Source organism: Erinaceus europaeus, chromosome 10, assembly GCF_950295315.1.
Source record: "Erinaceus europaeus chromosome 10, mEriEur2.1, whole genome shotgun sequence".
In the NCBI taxonomy this organism is placed as follows: domain Eukaryota; kingdom Metazoa; phylum Chordata; class Mammalia; order Eulipotyphla; family Erinaceidae; genus Erinaceus; species Erinaceus europaeus.
Window position 1 is genome coordinate 58,594,488 of NC_080171.1, and position 25,595 is coordinate 58,620,082.

The window sequence follows — 25,595 nt, forward strand, 5'->3', positions numbered from 1 at the left end:
TATATCATGCTAAACTACCACAGGCACTTACCTATATTCAAATCTTAGATTCGTTTCGTATTTTGCAGGATTCAAGAAATCTGATCCCAAAAAAGCATACAGTTTATGAAAATCAATTCAGTCTGAGTTTTAGGGCAGAGTTTTAAGAGTTTAGAAAGCTGGGTTCAAGTGTCAGTTCTCAGATGTTATAAAAGAGAAGGGAAAAAAAAAAGCGTTGAACAATCTTAATTTCTCTGGGCCTAAAACACACATCTGTGAACTAAGGTGCTAAATAACACCCCTGAAGTATCTTCCAGTTTAAAATTAGAATGAAATAGACATTAAGCCATCAGTCCTGAAACACAGCACAGAAACCGGTAAAGAACAGGTGTTCAATGTATACTTAATGAAAGAATTACCAGAAGGGAAGTTTAAAGATTTTTTTTTTTTTTAAAGAGTCTCCCAACCTGTATGCCATGGTATGCTGCCACATCTTAAAGAAGTTACAAAATCTTCACAAAAGGTTCTGCGATATTGAACACCTCAAGACTTTAGTTCATGGCATGGAAAAAAAAAAAGGTAAAGAAGGAAAATAGAGCTTTCTAAGCATACTACCTTTCTTTCCACTAGAAAATAAAATCTTCCTGACTAGGTAACTTTCAGACAAGCTTTTGTAAAGATTTCATTATTTTCCATGCAGGAAAGAGTGTCTGCTTTGTCATTTAATACTCAAGTCTGTTAGTTTTCAGATTGTAATAAGAGCAATGATTTACTTGAAGCAAAGAGGGTATTTTTATATATGAGAGGATATAAAAGAGGTACTTCTCTAAAAGTGTCTCCTAAAAATGAGAATAATTTTAACATCTACTATGTATACATAGAGCACACAGAAGTAACCATTCTCAAAAACTGAAAATCTGCTCAAGAATAATTAAGTATTAAAGAAACAACTGCAATTTGGGGGTCAAATTTTGTAGCAATAGTTACTTATCTCTTCTGACAGTAACTTGGAAATTCTGGGGTATGCAAATCTGCATTATTTTCTGTAATTACTACTACCTGCAGCTTTACAAATACCATTTTTTTGAAGGAGATAGATCTATACAAAGACTGTTAATACACAGGCTATTTATTTATTTTTCTTGCAATGTGGTACTCAGTGGCAACTTCCAATTAGTTACTTTTCCTTCAGGGTCGAAGAAATAAAAGCTCTACATTGTTTGGATGCCTGAATGCCTATGTTTATTGATCTCAGACTTCCCCTAGTTTGACTCAACACAGTTTGCTGCATCTCTGCCACAAATGCAATGTGATTCAGGTAGCAAAGCTACCTTGCCAACTATGCTTCTTTCCTAAAGGTGGCTGCTGGTTTTGTCATGGCAAAGAAGATCAAAAGGGGCTGTTGCTGCTTCTAAAACCATAGACAGAGGACACTTCTGAGCAAGGGCACTGTGATAATCAGTTAGAGACAGCATGTGAGATCAACAACCTGTGGACCAATGGGGCCTTCTGGAAATAAAAAAAATGAGCCCTTTCCATTTAAAGGGCTACTAAAAGTCTGCCTTTCTTTCCTGTGGTTCTTCATTGAAAAGAAAGGTGTGACTATTAACAAAATCCCCCAAACAACAGTAACAAAAAAAAGGCTAAAAAGCTGTCAAACTTAAAATGACAGTAAGGAAATACCTGTGAAACAATTTATAACTTCCTCTATACCTTCTAATAAAGCGTTACTTAAGTAATTAGGATAAGGAAACATGAAACATATATTTAAATTCAGAGTAGATCAGGCATATGGAAACCAGAAATAGTATAAATACTAAAGAAATACCATTTCTGGGATTGAGTGGTAGTGCACCTGGTTAAGTGCACATATTACAGCGTCCAAGGAACCAAATTCAAATCCCAAGTTCCCATCTGTAGGAAGCTTCACGAGCAGTGAACCAGTGCTGCAGTGCTCTCTCTCTTTTCCCCTATTTCCCTTTTCTCTCTCAATCTCTCTATTAAAAAATCATTTAAAGTCATTAAGTTTGAAAGGTATATATTGAAAAACAGATCTAGTCAGTATTGTATTGTTAGAAAAAAAATACATACATATGATTTGGTCTTTCTACATCAACTATACAACATATTCCAAATAAACACCTTTTAAAAAGACAATATCATTATTTGTAAGTTCTACACAACTCCTAAAATCACATCAAATAGCAAATACTTTTAGTGTTACATCAGAAATTGGCAAGGGAATAGGAGTAAAGTTTTAATGTTTAAGTACTTTGTTGGGGTGGGGGGTTAGATACCATAATGGTTAAGCAAAGACACTCTCATACCTGAGGCTCTGAAGTCCTAGGTTCAATCTCCAGCACCACCATCAGCTAGAGCTGAACAGTGCTCTAGTTAAAATAAATAAACAAATAAATAATAATTCTTAAGTACTTTGTATTTTGTCATGGAGTCACATTTGTGAGTAATCTGAGATTTAACTAGTTGGGGACACACATACATGAAGAACTCATATGCCTTTATTGGATCATGATTATGTATGTTTAAACTACCCAGACAATACTAATACTATAAGTAGACAAAAGGCTTACCTACAAGTTCTTGATGATCGTTGCTTTCTTCTTGAAATTCCTCTCCCAACATGTTGCAAATCTCCCATACTTTTAATGACCCAGTTTAATTGTTACTTATGGGTGCTTTCCCATTCTCAACCCATTAATAACTCTTCTATACACACACACACACACACACACACGACCTTCTCTTCTGTTTCATGTACTCTGTGTATAGCACTCTGGATTTTTCTTCCTTACTATACAGTTAACTTGACTATGAAACAATCTTTTGGAGTATAAGACATATTCCGTGAGAAAAAGATGTATACCTTGCACATACTTATCCCTGCCCTTCTTGGATATATATATACTTTCATGCTCAATTACTATAGGCATTTGAAAAAGTAACATCCATGATTACTTACAGGGGCTAATAAATAACTCCTACAACTTAATCTCCAGCTTTAAAAATGTTAAAATTGGGGCTCGGGCGGTGGCTTAAGCACACGTGACGCAAAGTGCAGGTACTGGCGTAGGGATCCCTGTTTGAGCGCCAGCTCTCCACCTGCAGGGGAGGCGCTTCACAGGCGGTGAAGCAGGTCTGCAGGTGTCCTATCCAGCAACGAATGACATCATCAACAACAACAACAATAACCACAGTAAGGTTACAATAAGGGCAACAAAAGGGGGGGGGGCTTCCAGGAGCAGTGGATTCATGGTGCAGGGACCGAGCCCCAGCAATAACCATGGAGGCAAAAAAAATTTTTTTAATTTAAAAAATACTAAGTATGAAACCTAAGATTGTGACATGACTCATTCAAAGTAGCATAAACTCAATCAACATACTTTTAAATTAGTGCTTTGCAAAATTTTAACTCTGTTTAAAGAAAGCAAGTCAAATTCTTCATTCAGTCATATTATGACAGTGCCTTATTATGTATAGTAAATTTTATCTTGTTTCAGGAAGAATGTGCACATCACAAGTTTCAATAAACTAAATGATACTGATGCTTGGTTAAAAACTGCACAAATGGAGGTCAGTCTGTGGCACACTAAGTAAAGCACATCTGTTGCCATATGCCAAGGATATAGATTCAAGCCCCTGATCCCCACTTGCAGAAGGGAAATTTCTGGAGCAGTGGAGCAGTGTTGCAGGTGTCTGTATATCTCACACCTCAACAAAAATTGCACAAATGAACTAATAATCCAAGAAAGGAAAAAGAAAATCTATAAGGAAGGCAGAGCAGGTTCATTACCAAATTTGTAAATAGGTCTATAAAAATCATGGCGTTAGGGGGCCTGAGTGGTGGTGCACCTGGTTGAGTGCACATGGCTCAAGTCCCCAGTCCCTACATGCAGGGGGAAAGCTTCATGAGTGGTGAAGCAAAGCTGTAAGTGTCTCTCTGTTTTTCTTCTTCTCTATCTTCCCCTCTACTCTTGATATCTGGCGGTCTCTATCTAATAAATAAAGATAATAAAAAAATTACTAAATTACATTAGTTTGATGACTGCTTTTGGACTCTCACTACATCTATTATAGTCATGACTTAGTAGCTGATTTCCTTGGTAGTAGTTTTCCAGAAAGTAAAAGCAATGTTTTGATTTTTTTTTTAAGAGAGAATTTATTTCTAAGAGCCAAATTTCTGTAAAGTTTAACTTTAAGAGAGCTAAGTCAATAGGTTGCCTACATTAATGGTGTAGATGCCTAATCCTAACAATCTGAAGGCAACTGAGCTTGTTTTAGGGAATTTTTATAGGAAGAGTATAGAATACTATAATAGATAAAAATGAACCACTTGCTGTAATAACCAAGGCCCTAAGTGCTATTCAATTAACAAAGTATTAGGATTTTAGCATTATTTATGTCTTGTTCAATTTGAAGTTCCACTGAGGAGCTTCAATAGAGGCAAAACAAAGGATTCAAAACTGCCCCCCCATGGAGGTATCTTCTAACCAAAGAGAGAAATATGCATGTTATTATGTATTTTCTTGTTTCTAGGTAACCCTTTTCGAAGTAAATTTCCACTGCAATGTATTTATAGTACTTATAAAGTAAGGGCAAAAACCTGCAATTTATTTATTTTAAAAAAGGAAAATTATATCACTAACATTTTACCACAAATGAGACCAAAATAATGTAAAGTGATAGTAAGATTAGCATTTTACATTGAACACTACCACTGAATTTTAATATACTTTAGATCATTGGAAGTCCAAGGTGGCAGTCTATTTCTAAGGGGAAAAAGTTACATACTTTTCACAAACTACCTTAGAATTTTTCCCCGTCTCCTCAAATATGAAAGAACTGCTAGTATGCAAACCAGTCAAATACTGATAAGACCACAAGGGGCAAGATGTGAGGGAAAGATACTCCAATACTGTAAAATTAGAGTAAAATTAACTTCATATATTTAAAAAAAAGGTGGGGAGTATGGATACTTGATATTCATTGCATGTTGGGAGAAAATTAGTCTTGTCACTCAGCTAAACTCTACACTTCTAGGCTGTGAATTCAGGACGATTGCTTTCAGAATAGTCTTTTAACCAACCCCCTACCAACAAAACAAAACAAAAAAACCTGACGGGTGCAGCCAAATTAAGACAGTGCACTTTTAAAAGAAAGTATTTCACTGCTATGTAAAATAAAATAAAGTCCTACAGAAGTAGAGTGTATGCACAAAAGAATAGCAATAAATGTCTTTTTCTTCTTCCACAGATATATTCAGGATGTATTTCAAAAATTGAGTATGCCTATGATTCTGCAATTCCTCTCCTGGGGATATATCCTAAGGAATCCAACACACCCATCCAAAAAGATTTGTGTACACCTATGTTCTTAGCGGCACAATTTGTAATAGCCAAAACCTGGAAGCAACCCAGGTGTTCAACAACAGATGAGTAGCTGAGCTAGTTGTGGTATATACACACAATGGACTACTACTCAGCTATTTTTAAAAGGGTGACTTCACCGTTTTTCAGCCAATCTTGGATGAAGCTTGAAAAAATCATGTTAAGTGAGATATGTCAGAAACAGAAGGATGAATATGGGATGATCTCATTCTCAGGTTGAGAGTGAAGTTGAAAAACAAGACCAGAAGAGAAAACACAAGTAGAATCTGAACTGGAATTGGCGTATTGCACCAGAGTAAAAGACTCTGGGGTGGGGTGGGGGTGGGGGTGGGGGTGGGGGTGGGAGAGTACAAGTCCTAAAAAGATGACAGAGGACCTAATGGGGGTTGTATTGTTATGTGGAAAACTGAGAAATGTTACGTATGTACAAACTAATGTATTTACTGTTGAATGTAAAACATTAATCCCCCAATAAAGAAATAAAAAAAAAATGAGTATGTATGTGAAACAGAGAATTAGCTGAGTTTATGGTCATTATTTTATTATTATGAGCACCAACTACAACGACTAAATAAAAACTGAATTTTTTATTTTAGAGAAGAGTTTTTTTGATATTATGGCAGTTGGGCGAGAAAGTTCCATATACCAATAGTTAATCCCTTGAGAAAGTTAAATCTTGCCAGTGGGAAACAGAACAAATTACTTTCTATTAGGTTTTTCTTTAGTTCAAGTGAATGTGAGAGGACAATTCCCACTTGTAAAATAAGGGTCAAGGTTATTAAATCAGTCTATAGAATGACATTCGCTTTCACTTACCCAAACTTTACAACTAGCAGATGAAAATAAAAATGTATTGCTATAAAATTACTCATCAAGTAATATTTAAAAGCTAATGAAAAGATGTCATTCAACACACAAAAATTTTTTTAAGACTCTACTCCATTTAATGTGCCTTCTGGAATTTTAGTTTAGAAAACACTGCTTTCAACTGAAACACTGAGGAAGCCTTTATTTTTTTTTTCTCAGGAAAGCAAATTTATTAATCTGAGCTTAGAAACCCCCCAAATGTGTATAAAGACCTACTCACCACACTGCTTTCCCTTCAACTTTGTTTATTGATGTACTGAACATGAAAAAGTACAAAGAATTCAAACGCAAAATAAAACATGTACAGCCTCTTAAATACTCAACAGAATATATTTTCTATTCCAACAGATGTGAATTAAGTCATACTGTACAACTTCAAATAAATACCAGCCTTACATTTTATTAAGTGCTCTGATAAACACTGTAAAGTGAAGCACAATTTGCATGCCCTCTCATCAATGCCTTGGTTTGCTACAGTAGTATAGGAAAGAAGCATGTAGCTGCTGTTTTCCCATGAGGGAAACCTTATTTTTCTTTTTTTTTTTTTTAAGTATATACATGTATTTTGTTTAGCTTTTTTTTTTTTTTTTCTGAACGCAGAAGGTTAACTCTGACAATCTAAATGCACCTAAGGATATGAGAAAGTGCTAAGCCAATTGATTTCTGAGTAGCATTGAGTGGGTCAGCATGAAAACTCGCTTATTCACTTTAGCACGCGCCTCACAGTATATGTACTGTACTATACTGAAAATTTTTATAACTACAATTTTAAATAATAAAAAATTCAACACAACCGCAAAGATAATGTACAACTATGTTATGCATAGCACATTGCCTGTTCTAAGGGGAAGCATGTGAGCATCTCAGTTTATACAAAAAGCAGGACGTAACTATATAGTTCTCAGTGCATCCTGGTGAAGGTAATTTTACCTTCAGCTTTTTTGAAAATTTATTATAAGCTAGATGCTAATCAGAAAATATTTTGTATTTTTTTAAAATTTCTTTCATACATGGTAAAGACTTATTTTATCATTTCCCCAAATAGTGGTTTAAGCATCATACAAAGTTAAATTTCAATAGCATACAGATATTTATGATTTTTGTATGAAAAATGTAAGGAAATTTGTTCAAAATCTATGGTTATACTCATTTTTTTTTACCACAAACATATTTATAAATGAAAATGTAGCATCACCATAAACAGCTGAAGCTAGACTATCTACAGACAAAATTAGCAACAAATCTGATGCACTGTAAATTCAAGTCCTCAGGACAACAAAAGTGATTAAGCAAGACCTCAAGTAACAATGTTAATGCCATTTACAAAGGAAAAAACTGATACAAAAACATTCAAAACCTGAACATCACTTGGCATGTAAGGGAAAAATAAAATAAAATTAGCTGAAAGGTTCATAAACACAAGGTCTTATTTACATTACACAAAGCTCAGGTGTTAGCCTTGAACGTAACTTTCAAAATACCTTCAAATATATCCAACTCAGATCACTTTTGCCGATTTGCTGCAGTACAAATCATGTGCAACATCTTTTTTTCTTAAGACAAAACAATTCTTCAAACAATACTGCAAGTACATCACTAAACACCATGAGCTCTATCTGAAGGGATTTCTTTAGGAAGAACAGATTTTTTCCCCCATCTCTTGGTAATTTAATTTTCTTGCCTGCTCTTATATATTCTTTTGTAAATTTTTTGTTTCAAAATCACAAATCAATGTGAGCCACCTATCACATAGTAACCAGGATGATCAGACACTCCACTGGTGATTACAAAAACGAAATCAGCAGTGTTTCCCCCATTGATTCTACTCCTTTCATACAAAGATCTCAAAAGTATTTTCTACATCATAAATCTTTCTAAATTTTCCAACCACTGCAAATTTCCTGGTAAATTTTAAAAGCTCACTAGGTGTCATATGAAGAGATTTCTCAAAGTATTCAAGTCAAAATATTTGTTCCAGGACCAGTAAAAAGTTTCTCCAAATTTTCTTTTTTATAAAAATAGATGCTTTTTTTAAACCCACATCAAAGAGGCTCTTATCTCTTTGGCAAGGTACTGCTTTACGAAAAGTTCTCCAGTATTCTTACAATAAGCGTTTATAATGTAGCCCCCCCCTGCCCCAACCCAAATTATAATTACAAAATAAATACTGTTTTTAACTTCATAAATAAAAATGTAAACTTCAAAATACTTTTCTTAGACATACCAGCAATGCTTTAAATGTAAACCAAACACAAAGCTAATCAGAAAAAGAAAAAAAGGGGGGAAAAGACACAACCAACTGAAGAATTAACAACACAAAGCCTCAATATTTACTCACAGGTTCAAGGCAGTTATGTAAAAAGAAAAGAAATGTCTTCCCTTAGCTGAAACACTTTAAAAGGTCCACCTTCTTCAAAGAAGGCAATAGAATGCAATGTGACAGGTAAAAACCCTGTACCTCTTGTCCATATTCAAACATAAAAGATATTTAAGAAGTTTTAATTCAAATACTAGCAATAAAAAATCTCACATATTTCTTAGGATGCTAAGTAGTCGTTTTATCCCCATCTCAACACTGACTTACAAAGACATTTACTAATGTATAAAGTTTCTCTTAACTTGCCTTTGTTGTATAGTTTTCATATATAAATGGACTGAGGACAAGAGCTCATTAGGCTTTGTGCGTTTTGTTTGTCTTAAAGGAGACCTGCAGTACTCTGTCTCCCAGACGGTATCCATTGAGGCTAGCTATCGCCATAGCTGCCTCATCATAGTTTGTCATAGTCACAAATCCAAAACCTTTGCATTTATTGGTGTTAAAGTCACGGATGACCTTCACGTTGGTGACAGCTCCAAAGGGCCCAAACATTTGCCACAGGATACTTTCATCTGCATCTGGAGCCAGGTTGTACACAAAAATACACCACCCTGTTCCTGGGTGCCCGGGGATATTAATTCCAGCCAGACTGGTCATTCCGTCAATGGTCATTGGAGAAAACCTACTAAACAAAATAGGGAGAAAACACACACACACACACACACACACACACACACACACACACACACACACACACACACACACCAGAAATAGAGGTTGGTTACAGCAACGAACTTTTCTTTTTCCTTTTCTTATCCTAAATTTGAGCAACATTCTTTCCACAATAGGTACATTCAACTATTTGCTATTTCAACCCAAGTCTGAATATGGCTTGAATTGAAGTGTTACACTGTCACAATACTAAGCTATGGGGTGATCATTTTATACTACTGTAAATTACACTATCTGTAACAGTAAATAAGTATGTTTAGAACTGGATTCATGGATTCAGCAGGATTTGGGGTGGGGGAACCAACACATACATAAACATGCTATCAGTGCTGCAGTGTGAAATAAAATAAATAAATAAATAAATAAATAAACAAATGGCTTAAAAAAAAAAACAGATGGCATAAAATACTCTGAGTCAACCATGCTTCAAACTGTAGCTTTTCATTAAAAGTTGAACATGCAAAAGAAACCCCAACAAAAATTCATGAGGCACGTCACTCTTCAAATCAAAGAAACTAACCAATTATGGGAAGGGATTATGAGGATCATGAACTTCTATCATTACCTCTTTACTCCATAAGCCATATTGAGCAGATTGTCCAACCTGCAAAACATACATTTACCAAACTTCAGTTTTTAATTTTTCCCCCTTGATGGTCAAGAAAGCTGGGCTCATTACTGCCATCATCCAAGGGGGTATTTTATATATTAATTGTATTAAAATCTCAAAACACTGGGTCTTCTCACATTCTCTTGAGAATGGGTATGTATCATCATAGTTCAACTGCTCTTTGAAGGATACAATTTATCTCAACAAGAGTCAGTGCTGTTGGGGGTAAGGGGATATATTTGAGGAAACTATCCAGATAGGCTTTGGAATAAGAAATGCTTGGGTTCTCATCTTTTCTTAAGCAAATTCTCCACAAATTCTCCAAGTACTCCATATATACCCATATGTACGCTAATATTACTTTCAATTTCCAGAAGCCTATTGTTTCCTGAATGTAACGGGGACACACAAATTAAGTGACTGGCACTATGGCATCACCGAAATTCGAATTAGAAATTAACTCCATAAACTTCCCCATAACCTCTCCAGCCCCCCAAAAGCTCTAAAAGGCTTTCATTTTTTTAGAATGAAAGTGGTGCTGTTGCAGGCAAAAAAGAATCTTATACACAACATCAGCTAAGCCTTCTACTTCTCAATGTACTCAGCTAAGATCCAGGGAAAGAAAGACAATAGACTCGCTGCTCCAGTGAAGAATATCAAGTGAGGAGTTCTGACCTGTGACCCTGGTGCTGGCTTATACTATTCTACAAGAAGTATAGGTCTAAACAAGTATGCGAAGCCAGACAGAACTCATTCTCTTTAAATGCTTAAAAGAAAGCAGGCAGAGGTACAAAGCTGCTCTTCCAACTTCATTTCCTTACTTCAAAAATTAAATTGACTTTATTGTATTTGGCTCTTCTTATTTTCTCAGAGACTTTCCTTCGCTTTCTTTGATGTTTTATAATTCCAGATTGTGTACTAATTGCAATTCATTAGACACAGGTACAATTTAATCCACTGCCCAAACAAACACCCTCAACAGCAACAATATTCACTCCTCAAGTAAGATACCAGATGGTGCAGGCATTGATTTTTTAAAATATATTTTTTTAAATTTATTTTTTATTATCTTTATTTATTGGATAGAGATGGCTGGAAGTCGAGGGACAGGAGAGATAGAGAGATACCTGCAGCACTGCTTTATCACTTGTGAAGCTTTTCCCCCTGCAGGTGGGGACTGGAGACTTGAACCTGGGTCCTTGCACATTGTGTGCTCAGCCAGGTAGGTGCTCCACCACCCGGGACCCATTTTTTTCTTTATTTTAATATTTATGAAGATTAAGTTTGAAAAAAATATCTCAACTCCATAATCTAACCTAAGTTGACAAGTGAAGATCTAGAGTACATGTGAATCAGCAACTCCTTCAGAAGGTCTTATAAAAGCTAAAACTCTAGCCCCTTCTGATCTTTCAGAATCAGAAAAACTATTTTCTGGGCATTTTATCAAGTGGAGGGTAAGAAAGAACTGAGTTGAAGTAATTCAAAGTGTAAGGAAATGGAATACATCACATTGGGGAAAATTTTTTTTTCTCATCTGTGTGTGTCTGCCTTGTCTTCCTTCCTCCCTCTCCCTCCCTCCCCCTTTTTTTTTTTTGCCTCCAGGGTTATTGCTGGGGCTCAGTGCTTGCACCACAAATCCATAGCTCCTAGAGGCCATTCCCCCCCCTTTTTTTTGTTGCCCTGTTGTTACCTTTGTTGTCATTATTATTGTTGCTGTTGTTGGGTAGGACAGAGAAATGGAGAGAGGAGGGGAGATAGGGAGAGAGAAAGACAGACACCTGCAGACCTGCTTCACTGCCGGTGAAGCGAGCCCCCTGCAGGTGGGGAGGTGGGGGTTCTAATTGGGATCCTTAGGCCAGTCCTTTCACTAGGCACCATGTGCACTTAACCCACTCACTGCACTACTACCCAACCCCATCTTGTCTTTCTACCCTTCTCAAGACAGGAGTATGCTCATTCCTTATTGTACCACTACTAAGCATGCAGCACAGATCTGGGTCGCTTCAGATTTACAATAGCTATCTATTAGTTGAATAAAAACAATGAGGTAAACCAGCATAGTCTCTAACTGCATAATCCAAATGGAACGACATTGAGGAGTCTGTTAGTATTTCTCTCTTATTGCAGGGAGAAAGAACATTGTGAAGAAGAGGGCATAGGTGAAAGGGCTTTGTTTTCTGCAGAGGTGACTGTACAATGACATCAAATAAATAAAGGTCACAGCTATCAGCAAAGAAGTCATGCACAAAGTAGTTATCACTTGTAGCCAATGTGAAACAGAAAATTTCATTAATTAATTTCTATTTATCAATACAGGATACATCTAGCATACGGTGGCACCTGAACAAAAGACTAGCATCCTGAGGTCTCCCTCCAATGTACTAAAAGGTCCAGATGTAGAGACACCTTATTAATTTACTCAGAATAGTTACACTTTCTGTGTCCATTAATTGGTCCCAGAAAGGACTGTCTTACCCTGCTACCACCAGCTTAGGATACTTGAACAAGTTTTCAATATTTTCAAGACAGAGTTGAAATCAAACCTGTCTAGAAGTGAATCACACATAACATTAGAGTATTAAGACAGACACACCTCATTCTTGTCCACTCCAGGAAGCTCTGCAGGAGACTTAGATGATACTAGGATTTCTGAGGGCCAACGCAAGCAGGCCTCGTATTTATCTTTAAAATTCTATGGGTTGGGGGTTGGGGGTCGGGCGGTGGCGCAGTGGGTTAAGCGCACGTGGCGCAAAGCACAAGGACCTGTGTAAGAATCCCCGGCTCCCCACCTGCAGGGGAATTGCTTCACAAACGGTGAAGCAGGTCTGCAGGTGTCTATCTTTCTCTCCCCCTCTGTCTTCCCCTCCTCTCTCCGTTTCTCTCTGTCCTGTCCAACAGGGAACAACATCAACAATGGTAATAATGATGACCACAGTGAGGCTACAACAACAAGGGCAACAAAAGGGGGGGGGGGAATGGCCTCCAGGAGCTGTGGATTCATGGTGCAGGCACCGAGACCAGCAATAACCCTGGAGGAAAAAAAAAAATTCTATGGGTCTCAGAATTTCTTAATTTTCCATTTTAGGAAAAAAAAATTAGTTCCTTGACACTGCAGCCAATGATCTATCTCAGCCTTTTCTCTGCTTTTTTTTTCCCACACCCAACTGCAAGATGAATGAAGAGGAACCCTAGGTGTCAGAAACAAGGTAGAGACAATGCAGAAAAAAAAATGTTATTGGCTCTAGTAGTTTTCTTTCACTCTCAGTGTTACAGGCCTATGTTTCCCATGACAGCTGGGAGAAGGCAGAAGGTACTCTACATAGAAATCATGAACCCCAAGTCTGGAGTGTAGCAATTGAAAAACTATAGCCTAAGTACTTACATGAGAAATCAGTATATATACTACTTTAACTTATGTCTCCAACTCAAATATAAGGACCCACTATTACTCTCCAGAATCAAGTCTTCAATGGGTTTGCCCAAACATCAACCATTATGTACTACAGTGTGGCAAGTAAATATGAAAATATCTAATAAATGTATTTTTAAAGATTCTTATAGAGTCTTTAGTGGTATTTAATTAATGCACCACATCCAGTAATAACCTCTTTCAATTACCCCATTTATCACTTACATTCCTGAGGGAAGGTTGAGCTGTCCTCAAAGGGAAAGATACTCTTTCACCTGTGCTTTAGATAGGATGTGACAAATTTTACAAAAAAGCATAGTAGGTAAACTTGGAGGGTTAGACTGAAAAAAGTCTAGCTTCACTTAAAATAATCCTCAAAAAAATAGAAGCTTCTAGCCAAATACAAATGGATATACCTTATGATGCAGTATTCCCACTCCAAGGCATTTATCCAAAAGATATAGTAACACTAATTCAAAGGAATGTATGCACCCCCATGTTCATAGTTACTTTATTCACAATAGCTAAAATATGAAGCAACCATTAAAAATGGTGACTTTTACTGTTTTTAGCTTAAAGGGGTCATATTAAGTGAGATAAGTCAGAAACAGAAGGATGAATATGGGATGATCTCACTCATAGGCAGAAGTTGAAAAACACGATCAGAAGAGAAAATACACATAGCACCTGAACTGGAGTTGGTGTATTGCACTAAAGTAAAAGACTCTGGGGTGGGTGTGGGGGAGGGTTCAGGTCCTGGGACACGAAGGCAGAGGATGGCAGTGGGGGTTGTATTGTGTCTATTTCTTCCCTAACTTGAGGCCAGAATCCATAAACCTAGTACTGGTTTGAATACAACCAGGGAGTTTCAGTACTTTAACTGGGTGAAAGCCTAATCCTGTCAGATAAAGAAGGAACTACAAAAGCTGAATAAGGGCAAGAGACTGGCTCACTTAATGATGACCTCTTTGGCAATTTTCAGGCCACCTCATCACCGGGGGTTCTAGACAGGTAATCCTTAGATTCCCCCCTAGATAATATGGGCCTAGACCTCTCTCTGATAGATCCCTCTCTCTACCATCACTGGTCACATCCATTAGGAATGTCATTATAAGCCCTTTTGTAGGCTTCTTCAGTACTGTACCGTCACTATGAAATAGCAATGATAGGGATTGCCCTACTTCCTGAAGGGAGGTTAGTTCATCCTACTCTGCCACTCAAGGAAGACTAGCTCTGAAATGAGCATAATCTAGAAATTTCCCAGCTGTGACTATGGACTGTGAGCTGTCTTCCAAGGATTCAGATGTTGTACAGGCTCCTATGCTAAATATGAATGGATACGGGCCCTGGGTTAGATCATTGTGGTAAATAGTCTACTGCATTTTCACATATTCTTCAAGTTTGTGAGCAACTCTTTGTCCACATCCTGCTTCCTAGTTTTACTCTCAACTCTGACCATTTTCCAAGACAATATTTCTGGCCCACCCCTTTTTTTTAGCTATCAGATTATTAAGACATAGGCTCTTAGGAACATTCCTAAAACAGACTTCCTAGATTCCTTCAACCCTAAGGTCCCTACTTTCATCTGCTCTATTCCTACTTTATGGTTCCTGTTTATTAAACATTTTATCCTGTTTTCCATCTTACTAAGTTTCAGCCACAAAGTTCCAGGTGCTACTATGATTTCACACTAACTTCCCTGTGCAGATGACCTCACCAATGTGTCCTGGAAACTCACCTCTCCTCTCCAGAGCTATACCCCATTAGGGAAAGATAGAAACAGGCTGGGGTTATGGATTAGCCTGCCAAAGTCCATGTCCAGCAGAGAAGTAATTACAGAAGCCGGACCTTCTACCCTCTACACCCTATAAAGAATATTCCCCAGAGGGATAAACAATAGGGAAGTTTCCAATGTAAAGGATGGGACACAGAATTCTGGTGGTGGGAACTGTGTAGAATTAGACCCCCTATTACAATTATACCCCTTACAATCTTGTAAACCAATATTAAATCACTAATAACAAAGAAAATTAAATTTAAAAAGATCCTTACAAAAATGAGGATAGTCTTTTATTTTTCTTTGTTATTGGGGAATTAATGAGGATAGTCTTTATTATCACCAGAGTAAGAATGACACTGGCAGTTGAACCCTAGGTAAATAAAGGAGAGTCAATTATTTCTTCTTCTAAGTTACATTGCAAACTATAGAAAAGATAACCCAGAAAGTCTTGATTGCATGAAATCAAGATATTCTAACTTATCAACATAATACAAATGGATACTTTTTTTTTTCTTCTTTTTTGACTCCAGGGTTATTGCTGGGGGTAGGTGCCCGCAACACAAATCCACTGCTCCTGGAGGCTATTCTTTTTCTCTTTTGATGTGTACACTTAACCAGGTGCGCCACCACCTGGCCCCTTTTTCTCTTTTGTTACCCTTTTTTTTTTAAAATCTTTGCTGTGGTTATTATTATTGTTGTTATTGATGTCATTGCTGTTGGATAAGACAGAAATGGAGAAAGGAGAGGAGACAGAGAGGGGGAGAGAAAGACAAGACACCTGCAGACCTGCTTCACCACTTGTGAAGCAACCTGCTGCAGGTGGGGAGCCAGGGGCTTGAACCAGGATCCTTACACTGGTCCTTTTGCTTTGAGCCTTTGTGTGCATAACCCGTTGCGCTATACTGCCCGACCCCCTGGATACTTCTTTAAAGGAATATTAGGCAAGCAAATATGAAGTCAGTTAACATGATGAACAAGACATTTGACATTTATTTCACCTTTATTTTCTACATTAGATATAGTTTCATGAGCTAATAAATTTAATAGCACAAATCAATGTGTACTTAAATTATGAGAAATATATACTAAGACTATACTTATGACCTACTCATAGTTGTCTAATTCATACTGTAACTAGGCAGTTTTATTTTTATTTTTATTTATAAAAAGGAAACACTGACAAAACCATAGGATAAGAGAGGTACAACTCCACACAGTTCCCACCACCAGGACTCTATATCCCATCCTCTCCCCTGATAGCTTTCCTATTCTTTAACCATCTGGGGAGTATGGACCCAGGGTCATTATGGGGTGCAGAAGGTGGAAGGTCTAGCTTCTGTAATTGCTTCCCAGCTGAACATGGGAGTTGGCAGGTCAATCTATATTCCCAGCCTGTCTCTCTCGTTCCCTAGTGGGGCAGGGCTCTGGGAGAGGTAGGGCTCCAGGACACATTGGTAGGGTTCTCTGACTAGGCAGTTTTTTAATAGAGCCATATATTAAGGAAAGAATTCTAACTTCTCCCCCTGTCCCAACAGGGTTATTGCTGGGTAGGATGCCAGCACTACAAGTCCACTGCTCCCGGTGGTCATTCCCCCCAACCCTACACCTTTTTAAAAATCTTACTATTTTACTTGATAGGACAGATAGAAATTGAGAGAGAAGGGGGAGACAGCTAGATAGCTAGCTAGACAGGACCAAACAGTTGCAGACTTCCTTCAGTACTCGTGAAGCATCCCTTCAGGTGGGGTGTTGAGGGCTCACACTCAGGTCGTTCTACATAGTAACGTGTGCAGTCAACCTGATGCACCACCACTCTACCCCCCCCCAAAAAAAAAAAGCTAGTTTCAAAACTGGATGACTGTAAGCAGAGAATAAAAATAAAGATCTGCTGAATTGCCATCAAATTTAGCTAAAGGGCCTACATGCAAGTAAAGGAAGAGAGGAAACATAAAACACATTAAGTTCAACAACAATAAAAATATTAAAAAGAGATAATTGCTGTCAAGAAAATAAATTTCTGAACCTACAAATGTTCTCAACATCTCTCCAAAGAATCAATCAAGGTCTCCCTATGAAATTAAATCACAAGATCATTAATTTACTCCTATATCCAATCAGATGGTATTATCTGTCTTCTAAGAGGAAAAGCAGTATTCAGGAGGACTGACAACAATTATTGGAAAAGGAAATTATGATAGTGCAACCAGTACTAGTCTTAAATGCAGTGCAGGTGCTCACTTTAAAAACTCTTTTAAAAATTCATAAAGGCTTACAGGCACACAGGCCATTAGACTAGATCACATTCAATATGATTAAAGCTTCTCTACAACATGAAAAAATTGAGCTAAAAGTTTAATTCAGTTCCTATATCCGAAGAATATACTTAGGGGGTCTGAATTACACTATCTTTCCAAACAAATAAGGCTAGTCGTATTTTAAAAACTATAGTATAAAAAAAAAACTATAGTATATTAAATAAGCATATTAGATCAGTAGTGTTCATGACAAAATAATGCTTTGTAGTTTTCACTTGTGTTGACGGAGTTGTAAAGCTCACAAGTCTACTTTAAAACTTAACCCTTGGGAGCTGGGCAGTAGCACAGTGGGTTAAGTGCACGTGGCATGAAGCGCAAGGACTGGCTTAAGGTTCAAGTCCCTGGCTCCCCACCTGCAGGGGTGTCGCTTCACAGGCGGTGAAGTAGGTCTGCAGGTGTCTTTTTCTCCCCCTCTCTATCTTCCCTATCTCTCTCCATTTCTCTATGTCCTATCTAACAATGACGACATCAATAACAACAATAATGACAACAACAATTAGAAAACACAAGGACAAAAAAGGGGAAAATAAATTAAAAAACTTAACCCTTATTACTTGGTTTAAACGTGTTCAATTTTAAAATATATGGTCCATTTCATGAATATTAAAAGCATCCTTAATTATTATAACATGTATAACTTATAACCACTAATCTTTAACAAACTCCAAGATACTATGACATTATAAAAGTATACAAGTGAAAATTTTTCTAAGAATCTACTGAAGTGGGATAAACTGAAGGCTAAGAGAGTTAGGACAAAAACACTAGCGACAAAATATTTGTGGAACAACCTAGATATGAACTATAGAAATGCACAATAACAGAATAAGTTCATAATTCAAAATCCTATCTTTTTGAGGTGAAAGAAGATGCCTTAACCTCAATTCTACCAAGTAAAAAAAAAAATTAAGGGAATGACCCAGGTTCAAGCCCCTGGTCCCCCCACCTGCAGGGGTGGGAAGAGCATTGCAAATGGTGAAGCAATGTTGTAGGTGTCTCTCTCTCTATCATCTCCTCACCTTTCAATTTCTGGCTGTCTCTATCCAACAGATGAATAAAGACAATTAAAACAAAAATAAAATAAAATAAGATTCTCACATGAAAAACAATTCTTAGGGAGGTAGCATAGTGGTAAAACTGGATTTTCAAGCATGAGGTTGTAGGCTCAATCACTGGCAGAGTATGTCAAGAGCTGATGCTCTTGTCCCTCTCCTTTTCTCATCTACTTTCTCATAAATAAATATACAACAAACAAAACAACCCTTTTAATCCTCTTTTTCAAAATGTCTTTCTGAAGGAGTAAAGAAAAAAAAATCCAAGTTAATGATAAAATGGGAGAAGAAGATAAAGGAAGAAAGTGAGAAAATGATATCTTTTTAAAATTACGTCTGATCAGCACATCATTCTGCAAATAACAAAAAAGTACAGGACAGGCAGGGAGGGCACCAGGTGGAACTGAAAGCGTGTACTATCAGCACCCTAAAATCCCAGTTACCTACATGTCTTGGCATTTCAATCATCAGGCATCCTGCTGAAAATCCTACAATTTCAGTCTTCTTGCGCATCTTCCTCAGAATTCAGTCATCATTCCAAGAATACGGTTTTACTTAAAAACTACCAGCAAGGGAAACTCATAGCAAGATCTGACTGAGTTTGGAGTATGCCACCAAAGTAAAAATCTCTGGGTGGAGGGTGAGAGTAGATGTTGAGTTTCATGGGGGAAGGGAGGACGCAGCTGACCCAAACAGTCTGGTGGGGGGAATGGAGATGTACACTATTAACTTGTAATCTCATAAATCACTATTTAATTAATATGGGGGGGAAACTGATTGAATATCTCAACCTTTTAATGCACAGACCATAGGCTGAGTATATCTAAGCACTTAAGACGTCAAACATATAATCAGACTGAATATTAACAATGGTCTCAAATTGTTAATACATTTCTAATAATGACTTGTTCTTTGAAATGTTGACTCTTCTAAAAGCTTAGACCAGGGAGAATAGAAACAACTGGTGATGTTACTTTATAAGACATGGGTAACCGTCCTACCCTATGGTTTTGTTAATTTATCCTTTCTTAAATAAAAAATAAATTAATAAAACAAAAAAAAGACACAGGTATATATAAATAATGTCAAAGGACATAAATTACGGTGATATTGTATATGACATAGAAAATCCTAACAATGAGATTTTCAAAGTTAACCCAGTTGTCAAATAATTTGATTATAGCAATAACTATTGCCTTCTTAAACCCTAAAACAGCAGGAACCTCCCACTTCCTCTATAGAACCTATATTTCCCTCAGTCCTGGAGCCTCGAGGGTGGGGCTTACTTTCCCACATGCTTCTCTCAATTCATACCAAATAATATTGCATCTCCTGATCCCAACCTAATCACTGCAATGTGTACCACCTCGGCATGCTTCACTTCAGACTGTGTCCAGAGACATCAGGCATGGAATATCAACCCTTCAGCCTCATTGCTTGACCTGTCCTTTCTCATAGGATTCTCTAATTCCATTTTGGGTGGTTCACTTCCTAGCAAAGTCCCAAATTTAAAAAAAAAAAAAAAAAAAAAGACTACCATAAAACAAAAATAGAGCTTCAAACCAATATCAAAAATAGCTCACAATTTATATAGCTCACTGCTAACATTAAACATTTTCTTCAATCATAGTGTTAAAAAGAAACCACCATGTTTTAAAGAACTTTCTTCTAACTGAGCCCAAATTCGTTGTTAGGTTCCAAAGAGCTCAGAAGTTATTAACTGAAGACTAGCTGCCTAGGAAACACCTCAGATTTTCTTCTGTGCTAAATTTGCAACAACACAAAATTCATTCACTTAAGCAGATGCCACAGAAGAACTTACTGGCAGCACTAAAAACACCAGCTTTGTGAGCTTCCTATCTCCTCCAAGGCGAGCACCCGGTAGCCGGGGCATCTCTCTCTCCAGCCCAATCACCATGACCACATACACACAGCAGTCAAAGGAGCAGGTGTTTCTTTTCTGCCAATGCTTTCTCTGTACAAAGTTAAAGCACTGAGTGAACACAAATTCATTCAAGTGGGCACCCTGTCATCTGGTTCCAAATGTAGCTTTTTGACTATGCCACCCACCTCTTCTCCCAGGGCTAATGCCAAGCTACACAGGAAGTGAACATGGCACCTGTAGAAAGTTTCTTTTTCATACCTTAAGAATTAAAACTAATGATAAATATTTAAAATAAATTATTTGTCAGATTCTATCTATACCTGTTAGCACTCTAAGTACCCCTGATGAAAAAAAATGCATATAACTTAAGCCAGAAAATGCTTAACTCCTGAGGTCAGTAGTAGTACACCTGGTTGAGCACACATCTTACAATGCACAATGACCAGGGTTCAAGCCCCTTGTCCCCACCAGTAGGGTGAAAGCTTCATGAGTGGCAAAAACAGGGCTGAAGGTGTCTCTGTCTCTCTATCTCCCCGCCTCTCAATTTTTTGCTGTCTCTATCTAATAAATTAATAAAATTTTAAAATTAAAAAAAAACATTTAACTCTTTATTACTTTACATTCATGATTAAATTTTTCCAAACTAACTATTCTGTTCCAGAAAGGGAAGAAATAAAATTGGCATGCATTTTTACTTTAAAAAATTAACACGTGGCTGGGAGTCGGGTGGTGGCGCAGTGGGTTAAGCTCACGTGGTGCAAAGCACAGGGACCAGCGTAAGGATCCTGGTTCAAGCCCCCAGCTCCCCACCTGCAGGGGAGTCGCTTCACGGGTGGTGAAGCAGGTCTGCAGGTGTCTATCTTTCTCTCCCCTCTCTCTCTGTCTTCCCCTCCTCTCTCCATTTCTCTCTGTCCTATCCAACAACAAAGCAACGTCAACAATGGCAATAATAACCGCAAGGAGACTGCAACAACTAGGGCAACAAAAAGGGGGAAAAATGGCCTCCAGGAGCGGTGGATTCATGGTGCAGGCACCGAGCCCAGCAATAACCCTGGAGGAAAAAAAAAAATTAACACGTGGCTTCGATGCAAGTGGCTTCAGTACATCATACAGCAAAGAGAAATTTAAAAAATTTTTTTGGAAAATAAAAACTGAGAGACTTCACTTATGAAACCAAATTATTTGTGCTCTGTTTAACTTCTTTATTTATTTGATATTCTCTGTATTTATTTATTGGGTATAGACAGCCAGAAATTGAGAGATAAGGGGGTGATCGGAAGAGAAAGACACCTGCAACACAGTTTCACCACTCACAAAGCTTTCCCCCCACAGGTAGGGACTGGGGACTCGAACCCAGGTCTTTGCACATTGTGACATGTGCTCAACCAGGATGACCCCTTGAAGCCGCTGTCTAACTTCTCCCATCCAAGTACTAACCAGGCCCGACCCTGCTTAGCTTCCGAGATCAGACGAGATCGGGCGTGTTCAGGGTGGTATGGCCGTAGACCGCTGTCTAACTTCTAAGCTGCTAGTTTATTTTCTCCTCATACTAGGGAAGATTGTAAAAATTATTCTTAGTGGGAGTCGGGCAGTAGCGCAGTGGATAAAGCACACATGGTGCAAAGCGCAAGAACCAGCATAAGGATCCCGGTTCAAGCCCCGGGTCCCCCACCTGCAGGGGAGTCGCTTCACAGGTGGTGAAGCAGGTGTGCAGATGTCTATCTTTCTCTCCTCCTCTCTGTCTTCCCCTCCTCTCTCCATTTCTTTGTCCTATCCAACAACAATGATAGCAATAAAAACAATAATAATAACTGTAACAATGATAAAACCACCAGGGCAACAAAAGGGGAAAAAAATAGCCTCCAGGAGCAGTGGACTCGGTGCAGGCACCAAGCCCCAGCAATAACCGTGGAGGCAAAAAAAAAAAAAAAAAAATCTTTGTTTTATAGTTACCTCTGAGTTAGAATAAAATGTAAAAACCATGGAATATTTACACTTTTCACAAAGAGAGAATATCTTTTTAGAGTTAATTATACATGGTTATTCTACAGATCACATATAAGTCAGAAAAGTATTCAACAGGCCAAATTTAGACTGTCATTTGTATCTGGACAGTGCAAAAACCAAGGATGGACTTTACATGTTTTGACTTAAAAAACAAAACAACACATTAAAGGCAGAGTCTGTGACACAACTCCTAAAATGTTTGCTGTCTGTTCCTTTACAGGGAAGGTTACTCAAATTCTAAACTACAAGAAACAAAACTTTCTGAAAGAGGAGGAAGATCCATTTATAAAACAAAGTATTCAACTAGATTATATATCATTTAATGATGAGTATATTATAAAACCAGATAACTGAAAAAGTTTGACCAAAATACTGAAACAAGAATATTGTCTTATTAAAGAAATGAAAAGAAAAAACAAAAAACTGCAAAGGGGAAATGAGAAGCACTACACACAGTTAAGATGTTCCCATATGTTAGGGCTTTACAACCTTAGTGCTACTATATTTTGGGGATTGGATATTAGTTGTTTGGAGGTACACTGTGCACAGTAGGATGTTCTGCAGCATCCATGGGTCTCTAACAGCTAGATATTTGACTAGCATCATCCTCTGTTCAAGTTATCCTTGATAAATGTTTTCAGATACTGTTAAATATCCCCAGAGGAGCAAAATTATCCCTAGATGAGAACTGCTACTAAAGATTATTTACTTTTTGTCCTCTGCCTTCGGTATTATCAAATGACACTAGGTCTCTGCCCCACTGTTTTTATTTGTTTTTGTTTGTTTTCTTTTTTGCTGTGTTCATATATAGAGAGAGCAATAATAATCAAATTAGAGATCCTGCTAGTAAAAGTGGTAGAGAGTTCTGGGTTTAGTAGCTATGCATAAGAACCAGACCAAACTTACCTAAAACGCTGTGCCTGCTGAGCTAGAGGTCCTGGATACCTTCTGTTTGGAGACTGGTACAGCTGGGAAAGGATGGCCTGATTGGTTTTTTGGCTTGGGTTATTAGCAAACTTTACAGTGATTGGCTCTGTGGCACCAGGAGGTTTCTGGCCATTTAGGCCCTTGATAGCTTCTTCTGCTTCAATCCGCTTGTCAAATCGAATAAACCCTACACCCCTTGATATGCCTATGGTAGATTTGGGTGAGGATTTGGGGGGAGAGGGAGAGGAAAGAGATGGGAAGAACAAAAGAGAGACTACATTAATTTTTCCTTTGCAAGAACATGTTTTCACCCAACATCTGCTACAATATCACACAAGGTCAGTATTACCTTAACTTATTCAATAGTATCAGTTCAGGTTAGAATGACATTTGGTGGTTGTTTTTTTTTTTTTTTTCATTGTACAAAAATGTCACCTGTATAATCTGAATGTTCAGTATCACCTGTCTATAAATAACCATAAAATAAGAGAAAGTACACAAGTTTGTCTGTATTTTCTTCTATGCCAACTTCTTTCCCTCACATACTCTCACTCTTTTTAATAATGTCAGCAGCATGCCTGAGTTCAACTTTCAAAGTTCTGCTACTGAATAAGCAGCTCAGAAGTAAATGGCATACTAATTCCCCTCCTTGCAACAAGAACAGAATTAGACATTTGCTAAAAATGCTAAAAAGCCAAGCTGTAAGCCTATGCACAACAGTAGATATACCACAGCTAAATTTTAAATAATACATTCAACGAAATATTATATAGAATATCATTCCTTTTAAGAAAAATGCCTGAAGAGGCTTTTCTGGTTCCCCGAAGTTCCATCACTACTTCTAGCTAGCTATTTATTATTAAAGAAAAATATTACATGGAGACAAATGAGTAAAAGAGGACATGGATTTTTTTTTTCAAATGATTAAAATAGAAGTAAAACCTTAAAGCTTTCTGGTTTTAGCAACACTCTCCTCTTGAATGCTGATCTGTATCCTACTTTTTCCATTCTGAGATCATGGAAAAGGAGTGGGATGGTCAAATATCTGCAGTTTTTGAGAAATGGAAGGGGGAATCAAACTCATTCATTTAATCAGCTTCAATGGCTAGTCAAGGTAGAGCCATAAATGATCAACATAAGATAAAACAGTTGTTAGGGAAACCCTTTCTTGGCAAGCAGATTAGTATTATGAAATCAGAATATAAGCTTGGGACCAGTAAATAGGAAAGTCTTAGTTTAATGTGTGATGTAAAACAAAAAAACAAGGAGGAGTCTTTAAGAAAGAGACACTGAGAAAATGTTGTAGACCATAATTTATAAGAGCTTTCTAAAGAAATGAAAGCCTACTTGCTTTACAATTAATACTGTCTATGTACTATGATCAGAAATTTATTTAAAAGCATTTTTTCTTAATCCTTATCTCAAACATTACATATCATTTAATTTTCCTATTTTAAATACTGACATATCTGTTGTACACTATTATTGCCTAAAGACTGACTAATACAACTGCAGGGTTTTCTCTTTCATTTCAGGGAAACTGAATGATTTTTACCTTAGAAGGCATAATGAAAAAACAGAATGGTAAGAGACAAGCATGTCCTTTTTTTTTTTCTTTTTGCCTCCAGGGTTATTGCTGGGGCTTAGTGCCTACACCATGAATCCACTGCTCCTGGAGGCCATTTTCCCCCACTTTAGTTGCCATTGTTGTTGTAGTCTTTTTGTGGTTATTGTTATTGTTGATGTCGTTTGTTGTTGGATAGGACAGAGAGAAATGGAGAGAGGAGGGGAAGACAGAGAGGGGGAGTGAAAGACAGACAACTGCAGACCTGCTTCACTGCCTGTGAAGCGACTCACCTGCAGGTGGAGAGCTAGGGGCTCAACTGGCATCCTTACACCGGTCCTTATGCTTTGCGCCATGTGAGCTTAACCCGCTGTGCTACCGCCCGACCCCCCAAGCATGTCCTTTTAACTATCTACTAACCGCTTTTAAGAATTAGTAACACTGGGGGTGCATGGCGGTATGCACATCAGCATGTACAAGGATTCAGGTTTAAGCCCCCCACCTGCGGGGGGATGCAGTGAAGTAGGGATGCAGGTGTCTTTCTTTTCTTCTCCCTATCTACACATCCTCTCTCAATTTGTGTCTGTCTTACCAAATAAAACAGGAAGGAAGGAAGGAAGGGAGGGAGGGAGGGAGGGAGGGAGGGAGGGAGGGAGGGAGGGAGGAAGGAAGGAAGGAAGGAAGGAAGGAAGGAAGGAAGGAAAGAAGGGAGGGAGGGAGGGAGGGAAGGCTGGAGAGGAAGAAAA

The 25,595-nt window shown here is 37.7% G+C and overlaps 1 protein-coding gene across 21 annotated transcripts in view; it reads right to left on the reverse strand.

Moving 5' to 3' along the window:
* Positions 1-6,479: 6,479 nt before the first annotated feature.
* ELAVL2 (ELAV like RNA binding protein 2) overlaps positions 6,480-25,595 on the reverse strand; it is a 199,215-nt gene continuing 180,099 nt past the window's right edge. For 12 of the 21 annotated variants that reach the window (XM_060199650.1, XM_060199645.1, XM_060199647.1 and 9 more), the window contains 3 exons: positions 23,265-23,490; positions 9,866-9,904; positions 6,480-9,253 (listed from right to left, as the gene is read on the reverse strand). In XM_060199650.1, coding sequence (XP_060055633.1) covers positions 8,923-9,253; positions 9,866-9,904; positions 23,265-23,490 — 596 coding nt within the window. In that variant the 3' untranslated portion in view covers positions 6,480-8,922. The remainder of the gene's footprint in view (positions 9,254-9,865; positions 9,905-23,264; positions 23,491-25,595) is intronic. The other 9 variants (XM_060199653.1, XM_060199649.1, XM_060199644.1 and 6 more) reach the window with 3 other exon arrangements.